Genomic DNA, 9,409 nt, shown 5'->3' on the forward strand with positions numbered 1-9,409 from the left:
GCGTGGCTGGCGGTGAACAGTAAGGCGCCGACTGGCACGGCTGGGGAACGCTGGAAAAAAACCGCCCAGCACCGGGGGAAACGCACCTGTGCACCACCTCCGTTCACCTGCCCCAGGAGCGCCGTCCCGCGCCGCCCTGAGCCCGGAAAGCACCTTCTGCCCGGCCAGTGCCCGCACGGCTGCAGAGCCACAGCGACGGTGTTCGGGGCATGGGCGCTCCTCCGCGCGCTGTGCTCACTGTAGCATCGTCACTTCAATTCTTGCTTTTGTTTCAGAGCCAACAATCCTGGACACTGGATCTGTGCCCCCTGGACACTGGATTGGTGCCCGGTGGGTGACAAGTGGTTGCGAGTCGACAGGCAATGGCCAAGTACCAGTAACAGGATCGTTTTCGCAGCCATGTATACAACACAGCTGCCGCCTCGGCTGCTGTCGTTGCTCATCATCGCTCCTGCTTAGGTGCAACAGAAATGCCAAATACTCGATGCTGGTCCAACAGCAAATGTTTTGCTTGCTTTAAGGAGCAACTTTCAATTAAACGTTTGAAGACTTCATGCACAGTATTGTTTTACAGACATAATTTTTTCTGGACTCTGCCATGAAGTGACCTTTGAAAAGTTGCTCTGCATCATATTTATTTTGGTGTTGGATAAAACAGCAAATACAGAGCTAGGCCCGGGAGAGCCACAGACTGTAGTTTTCTAGACATACCATGAAACAACCTGTCTCATTTTGCACAGCTCGATGACAGCGGTGTATGGCTTTGCTGCGTAGCAATTACCCCACTGCTCATGGTGCTATTGATCCTCTTGAGGAACTGCGAGGAAACAGTTACTGCTCCCTGAACAGATTTAGTTTAATTTCTCACTAACAACAGAGATCAGATTTCAAACTACTGCTATGTTTTGTATCAAGGGAACTGTAGTCTCTGAGGAATTGCCTGGGCAGGAAGCTGTTGTATGACAGTCTCTCTAAACCCCAACCAGCCTCTGATTTGGTTTAGAATCCCTCGTGCTGCTTCTGAAGGGCCTTGTGTTGCTGCTCTGTGTGCAGTGATGGCACTGCACCAAGAGCAGTGCACCAGATGGTACAGGCGCAGTGGAGTCCACCCCCCATCAGCCTACCAAAGCCCAAAATACACTTCTAATCACTTCAGAATTTATGTGCTCTGCTTATTGATCATCCAGTTTCAGTGTTTCCAGGCACTGCAGCAGAAGGAATTTTAGAGTGACAGCTGACAGCCTTTCTGAGTTTTAGAGATCTTCTCTGGTGCAGCATGGAGAAATAGAAAAAATGAATTAAGATGGCCACACTAGTTAGACATCATTCATATTTGATGCTTTTCCTTTTCCCCCAGTGATGCAGTGATATCTGGAATGCAGGGCAAACCGTGTTGGGGCAAAAATCAGCTCAAACCCTCAGCCAGGGTAACAAACGCCTGGAGAAGCTACAGTGTTAATTGAGCATCCAGGATGCCAACAGCCTGCACAAATCAAACCAGATATAAGGCCCTGCTACAAGGAAAACTGAGGAATGCTAGTTTACTGCCCTGTTCACCAAGAATCCTCATACTACTTGTCAATACTGCAGCTCCTCAGTGGTGTTCCCATCTGATTGTATCAGTAACAGCTTTCTACCAGTGCCCCTTTCAGTGTGGGGCAGGAACAAACAAAAAGCCAACTGTAAGCACAGAAAGTGAAATAGGCCATTTCCTTGCCTGCCAGAGGATTCCTACAACCTGGACACTTGGCATCAGACCCTGAGCTGCCTCTTTCATTCAGTCACTGGGCATTAGCATACCTGCAGCTTGTAGATCTTAGCAGTATCCCATGGTAACGCTCCTCCCTGGGGAATATCTGGGTCAGGTGGGATCACAAACCATCTTGGGTAAGCCAAATATATATTTGAATTTACAAAGAGGGGAATGAGTAGTGCTGTGGAATTCTCATTTCTTCCATAGCACTGAGGCAAGACAAACAGTTCCAGGCCTACCCCCTAAAGAAAAACAAGCAGCAATTCTGGAGAGCAGAGAAGTAAAACTTTTAACTATTTTGTGAAGTTACAGGTGAGTCTGTGGTGAACTGTGTGTTATTTAGGAAGACAGAAGAAGAGACCACTGTTGAACTTGCTGAAAACAGCAAGTACCTTGAATTGCTTCAGTTCTAGATACACTTGTGGAAATCAAAAAGGAAGCGCAGCCTGTGGGGGAATAAGTCCATTGCTAGATTGAGGAAGAACAGCTTTCTTCCAGTGTTTTCTTTAATGGAAAGAATGACACCTTGCCACTGAAATTCTGCACAGTCCCAACTTTTAAGTGGCAGTCAGCTGGTGGGATAGAAACCTGCTCTGAAGACCTTTTGGACAAGTGCTCCAACAGGAACTCAAAGCAGCTCTGGTGTCTGGGGACTGAAGTACTGCATGCACCTGCCTGGCTGCCGGAGCAGCCTAGCCACTTAAAAGCAAATTTAACTAATGATTTCACAAAATCATTCATATCCAAATACGTCAACGTGGGTATCAAACATACCTGTTTATGTAAAGCACCTGTAGGAGGAAGTAGTACCTTTCCTTGTAAGTCCCCTTATACAAAATGCCTTTTTGTCTCCAAGGGCTGCCCTACCTCTAACAACTGTCACCTCCTTCCACTCCAGCCCCCCTCACAAAACCTGCAGTATGTGCCTTTCAGCACATCCATGTTGCACAGCAACATGAAATGAAGTCCAGCCAGCAACTCAGGACTGAAGGCTTCTTAAAAGCGGACTCTTTGACACTGGAACTTTTGATTTATTAGTGGGTTATGCTGTGCTGTGAAAAGAGTCAAGTAGTTTCAAGTTCTTCTATAAAGTTTCTTTGGTCAAAGACTTGATACCTCTTGCAAGCAGCTACTCTGAGACTTGTATTTGCTCACTAGAGGGCCAAAGATGGTTACAATAAGGAGAAAAGTTGTGTGTTGTGTTTGCTCTTTCATTATTCAAGATGAAGCAAAGCATGTCCAATTCCTCAAGTGTTTGCTGGTGTTGTATAGTTGATGATGTTCAGGTAAAGTTGTGCTCCAACTATAGGTACCCTTCCTATTGTGATACTCAAGACACCCAGTTTGACACATTATTATTGGAAAAAATTATATTTTGGAAGAACTCACTACAGAAGGTGACAGAATTCCAAAAATCAAATTACATGAAAATATACATCGCAATTTTCTTTGTACATTAGGTGAGGAAAACTCTGAAGTAGAAGGCAAAGCAGATGAAGGGCCACAGAAGAGAGTAAAGTAGAGAAACTATTTTTGATACCAAACCCAGAAGTTAGTCATTTGAAAGCCTACAGATGTGCATGCTTGAACTCAACCTTGAGAAAAAACAAGCCTCCCCCACACACACCCCACCCCACAAACAGGCAATGAAAAAGGCAAACCAAAAATTTCACCCATAAGAAGCAGCTCATTCCTATCTTGGACTAACTTAAGTCAACCAAACTTCCAAGTGAAAGCACTCAAGTCCTTGGAAGTTAAAAATCCATCAGGCTGCTCAGGGGTGCTCCATGGCCAGTTTTATTGCTATACCCAATTCAAGAAGGATGAGTAATTGGGTTTAACAAAGGGGTGGGAGGGAAAAAAAAGCACCTTTGAGACTACAAAGGTCATCATAAAAGAAGACACAAGTAATTGATAGCAAATCCTTTCAGGGTTTAATTAGGAAAATTTTAAGTTTTGATGGGGGAAATAAAAGGGAGCACATTTCCAAAAACCAAAAAAAGAGATACTAAACTTTAATAAGCAAGAAATTTTAATTAAGCCTCAGTGGGTCAAAGGAAAATTAAACTGGGAGGAAAAAAAACCAAAACCAAAAAACCAACTTAGTATCCTAATTGGTTTTGACATGCTTCACAAGTTGTTGTTGTTTTTTTTTAACTCAGGAAACAATGAATAGGGAGAGAAAAAACCTGCTAAAATCTTTAGAATTTACACAATTCTATCCCTAACTACAGACAGCATTATTTGGTACAATGTGTATTTGTGGATGTACATGAACAGTATATATATTATCCGGATCATGTTGTGCTATGTACACATCTTTACAATTCTTCCTGAAGGTTAAAGCAGTTCATTAGATTTCAAAATGCGTAATCATCTTGTGTTGGCACTTGTTAGGCTCTTGTCAGCATTGATAACTGGCATGTTTTATTGCAGCCCAGTTCCAGCCAGTGTTTGCCAACTTGTAACAACAGAAGTCCAGCAATAGGTGGGTAGAGTGCAGGAAAAAAAACAGTGCCATGTTTCTCAATTGGAGACCTGCAAAGAAATCACAGGTATTAAAATAAAACCCCTCCTCACCCTCAATTATTTTCAATATGTTAATTACTTTTTCAAGCTTAAGAAATAACTATTACTTGTTCAAGAACTTCACATACCTCTGGACAGAAGATGGATAAATCCAAACTCATCACCTGAGAAAGACTGGAGTTAGTTCAGCACACCGCATGTGTATCCAAGCTCAATTATCAGACTTTCTGGCTCCTATTACTCATGTTGCTTGTGGAGTGCATAGTGTGTAAAGCTTTGATTATTCACACATAGGGCTGAACACTGCAGATTTATCACTGAAAAGTCTGTGCATTACTTACTGTGAATGGTAGGTACAAATGGCACAGCAGTGCTCAGCAAGCACTGACACCACAGCCCCCAATCACACTGGGCTGGTTTGAAACCAGCTGTGGCCCCTTCTCATCCAATTCCCTGCCCATCGCTCACTTGGGAGGAGTCACCAGGACTTAGAAAAGCTTTCGCCTTCCAAAAAAGCAACACAGCCAATTACTTAAAATATTTGTCAAGAGCATTGTTTCACTATAGCTAAGTTCAACATGGCAACAGAGCTGAGGTTAGTTAAGGATACTCTGGAGTGTTACTCACAGTTACTCCCTTTCTCCAAGACAGGAAAAAAAGAGTCAGCTGCATTAACAATTCTTGCACTCCAGTTATAGGCAGTTGTACAAGACCTTCTGTTCCTTTGCTTAGTCTTTTGATCAATATTAAGCATTTTTCATGCTTAATCTGTACTGGAAAAAGTTCCTTTCAATCAAAGCATTTCTGCAAAGAGAGACTGCAGAACGAATTTGTCACAGATGGAGCCTTCCCCCAACCCCCCCAGTGCTAACAAAAGGGTAAGAAAGGAACTCTCTCCTGTACAACTGTGATGAAAAAAAACTACCTAGCAGAAGAATGTAGTATGCTGCTCTGGTTCAGTCAGCACAACCCCTCTGAACTACATACAGTGCCATATTTCTGTCCCTGTGAATTATGTATGCTGTAGATAACCAGTAAATATGGATTTGGAGTTTTCTAGCCAAATGGATCAGAGCAGTTTATTTGCCAAACCAACTATTAAGAAAAGGCAGCTTCAACATGAAGCTCTGTTTTGCTTTGAAAAGCAAGAGCAGGAAATTATTAGCTCATGGACGAAGTTTTCCCTTGGCATACCCAAGATAAAGTGACCAAAGGCCAGGGATTTAAGAGCCCTGCTTTAATACAGAGCTTTCTATGAGAGGCTATTAAAAAAAAAAAAAAAAAAAAAAAGTCCCATTAAAACTGAGATGGGATTGTGTAAATTAGAGTTAAGTATCTTGAGTCAGAAGCTCTTTAACAAGGTGGCATAAAACGCAAATATCACGTCAGCTACTCTCAGGTCAAAACTTGTCCAAGCTCTCAGATATGCCACAGTTCAGTTTCCAAGCAGAACACAGCTGTTTTTATGACGTTATTCCCAAGCCTTCCTCACTAAAAATGTTTTTTGGGCTGCTGAAGAGAACACCACCTTTCTTGATATTATTGACGGGTAATATCTTAACTTGATGCTTTCTGCTGTGCCAGGAGACTTTCTATGAAAACTCCCATAGATACCTGAAGCAAACCCTTCTCAGTGGTTCCTGACAACCTCACTGAAGTCTCATTTAATACCTAAGTGCAACATGCCACCAACATCCGCAAGATAATCTGCAACTCCTGAGATAACAAGACTTTTAAGATGCTTTTAAGATTCTAGCAAGTGTTCTTCAAAATAATGAATCTCAAAGAATTATCACCCCCTTCTATCAGAGCTCCAAGTAACCTTTAAGTGCCATTAATAAAGCAGGATGAATTCTGATAAAGAGAAGTTCAACTTCTGAACAGCATAAAATGCAAGAATACAAGAGAAGTTCCCCAATTTTGGCAGAACGGGCTGTCTAGTGCACTTAAATTATTTTAGTCTTTAGTACTATATACAGCCAAAGAGCTCCACTGAGATCATGCAGCTGAGAAGAAAGGTTTGCGTGTTTCTTTTGCTTTTGAGGGGCGCAAAAAAAAAATAGTTCAGCAACACTTAAGCAGGAAATCCTCAGCTCAGGTAACTGACTTGTCTTGAGAAGGATACTTACCCTGAAAAAAGTGAAGCTACTAGCTGCTGAATAAGTGTCACTCAAAAGCAGTTTCTTGGCTTTTTCTTACACAGCGGGCAACTTTTCTTTTAAATTCTCCATTTCTGTCTTCTCTCCATTCTTTCTGTAATTGAATAGACAGCTTTCAGATGTCAGTCCTGCAACAGTGTACAAGCTCTAGGAAGACTCTTGGTGTTTTTGTTGTCAGACATTAGCCATCTAGTCAACACCTATATTTGCTTACAATCATTGAGCTACTCACTGAAAATCTGAGATATTCAGGACTTTTGAAAGTTTGCTCTGGGTTTCTGTGCCCGCTGCTCACAAGACAGTGAGGATGTAATTTTCCCCCTGGATTTTAGGCATACTCCAAGACTAGCCTGGTGGCTTACCAGTATTTCACACTGTGCTAAAATCTATTTGCTTCAGCCTGCAAAGTAGCAGCAAACTCAACCTGTAGACCACAAGCTGTTATGTGTTAATGTCTTTAACTGCAGCGGTGAAAAAGGTACACAGGTACTGTGGAGCCAGTAGTTACTCTATTTTTTTTTTTTTAGGACAGTTTTAGTTCCCTTCAATCTAGCCAGGACACTCCAGGACAGAACTACAGAAGTCACAGTATCCAGAAGAGGGACAGCAGTGTCCTTCAAAAGCAAACACTTCCTAGTTAGATATGGCTATAAGATATATTGGCTCTGTGAGAAAGACCTTAGGAGAATACTCAGCTCATCTACAGGGCTGGTGTCTGTGACAGGGATCTGATTTCAGAACTGCAGAGATGAAGAGCAAAGAAAAAGATAAGCAGGAAGATAGGTAAGAGGGTAGTCTGAACCCAGAGATGCACACATCAAGGTATCACAAAAACCTACATGAAAAAGTGCAGCCAGGTTGTTTTGTGCCATGCTCACAATGAGCTCAGAAGAAAGCACAGGAGCATCGTGTTAACTGACATGCTGGGTACTACCTTCCAGTCAGAAGTAGTGGGGAAAATACAAAGAACCCCTCATTTCATGAAGTTCTAAAGTTCTTAGTTTCTGATATAAGCAATATATTCTTACTGCAGGGGTGAGGGAAGGGGTTAAAAACCCCCACATTGTTTTACCTAATGCAATCTAGCATACAACACCTTTTCACCCCCACTTGGAGTGAAGGTTGTAGTACACTTGAGTGAAAAATGGCATACCCTAACATTCATCACCTCCAAGATCACTTCAACAATCAGCACACTGGAGAGCCCAGCATGTCTTAAGTCTCCTATGAAAGCACAAATAAGGCTACTAATTAATTTGTTCTTTTTCAGCAATTCATGCAGCAAACATTTGGTTCCTTGGATTGGGACACAGGACAGCTTACACAAGATGGCTTAAGGCCAAGAAAAGCATTGAATTTGTGCCCTCGGAGCTTCAGAGTCTTAGTTTTGGTTTCTACTCTTTATATTTGCAGTTCTATGAATTGTTCAGATTTCAGTAGCAAGCAAAGTTTCCTATTTGACAGCTGAATCTCCAAATATGTAATTTTAGGTCATGAACTGTTCTATTTGCTTTTTCAAAATGTATGTTCAGGTTCCTGATCCTCATTTTTCTCCCACTCCAAGAGACAGTACTCCAACACGCATAGTTCATTTTTCCAGAAAGCTATCCCCTGCTCCTGTAATTCTGTGAACTGCCTGTAACACCTTATTCACTAGACTCACTTAAAAGCAGAAATTAATGACAGCAGACAAAGTATCTTATAGTTACTGCCAAATTTTATTGCTGTAGTAAACACAGGAGCTGCTGATTCTTCATTACCCTGATCAGTATGTTTTTGCTAATATGAAGAGGTCTCTGATCCAACAGGAGAAGCCAACTGCTCAAGCAGCACTTTAAAAGTTCCTTGAAACATGTCATGCCACAGTCAGAAATATAGTCTCTAGCATCCAAAGTGATGACTCACTACTATCTTCACAGGCAAATTTGGATTTTCTTGTTCTTTCATGCTGGGCTAGAAAAAGCTGTTTTCATTTTTGACCTTTACCCTAAGGCAAATTCATTTTGTGTCTAACTTTCCTAAGGAAAAAAATAAAAACCCCACTCCTGAAGTAGGTGTCAGAGTGGGGCAAAATACAAAAAGTCTGATGTCAGGAAGGTGACAAGCACAGCTAAAAGCATGTGCTTTCTCCAGGGTTAGGCCAACTACATTCAACATACATGAGTTTGTGAACTGAGGAATTCTAATTGCACTTTTAGCATTTCATTAATTACTTGCTCCTCTCGGTGCTCTCAGGTTTGCCAGCAGGAAATGTCCATGTTTCCTGGGTGTCTGTTTCCACCAGTAAAATGACACAAAAAAGGGGAGGTCCAACACTTAAAAAGGTTGAATGAGGAAATTGTTCACTACAACTTTACTTGTTTTCTGTCTTTTTTCCATTAAATTTGTTCCACATGAGTCTGTTCCCATGATGATTTTTCAGCAGAACTCAACCGCCTTTGAAAATACTCACAACATAGTAAATCAAAGGCTCCAGGAAACTACTAAACTTCACCCGCTTTGGGAAGGCATACCTCGGCTAACAGAGCAGGTTAACATTCCTTTACAAAACTCTGCATCTCACAATTCCCATCTCCTTTTGCCTCACTCCCACAGTTAAAAGAGCTAGAACATGTCTTCTGTGAGAGGACAACAATGTCCGTGTGCAATTCAACAGCACGTTAGTGTACGTCAGATGAGTGGGGCCTGGAGTCTGTTCCCCTACGCCCTTCCAGAACTGAGACTTCTTTCCTCTCCCCACCACAAACAGTTCTCAGCTTAACTGTTAGTCTGCTCTAAACACAGCTCTTCAAGAGAGCTGAAAGCTGCGTTCACACATGCACACAGCACAGGCCATGCTCCAGAACACTGTGCTGCAAACGCTTGCATCTCACTTATGCCTGCAGATTCACCCTGGTCTTTGACTATAAATCAGACCATTCTTCCTCACTCCTCAGCCTCTCAGACTAGTCTGGGACAACCCTTCCTG

The 9,409-nt window shown here is 42.2% G+C and overlaps 1 protein-coding gene across 1 annotated transcript in view; it reads right to left on the reverse strand.

Annotated features, from left to right (window-relative positions):
* Positions 1-3,105: 3,105 nt before the first annotated feature.
* Positions 3,106-9,409, reverse strand: part of UBE2G1 (ubiquitin conjugating enzyme E2 G1) — an 11,491-nt gene continuing 5,187 nt past the window's right edge. The window contains exons 4-5 of the mRNA XM_017743047.1: positions 6,412-6,535; positions 3,106-4,291 (exon numbers count right to left, since the gene is read on the reverse strand). Of these exons, the coding sequence (XP_017598536.1) occupies positions 6,449-6,535 (87 nt within the window). The 3' untranslated portion in view covers positions 3,106-4,291; positions 6,412-6,448. The remainder of the gene's footprint in view (positions 4,292-6,411; positions 6,536-9,409) is intronic.

This window comes from Corvus brachyrhynchos, unplaced genomic scaffold, assembly GCF_000691975.1.
Source record: "Corvus brachyrhynchos isolate BGI_N302 unplaced genomic scaffold, ASM69197v1 scaffold99, whole genome shotgun sequence".
Taxonomy (NCBI): Eukaryota; Metazoa; Chordata; class Aves; order Passeriformes; family Corvidae; genus Corvus; species Corvus brachyrhynchos.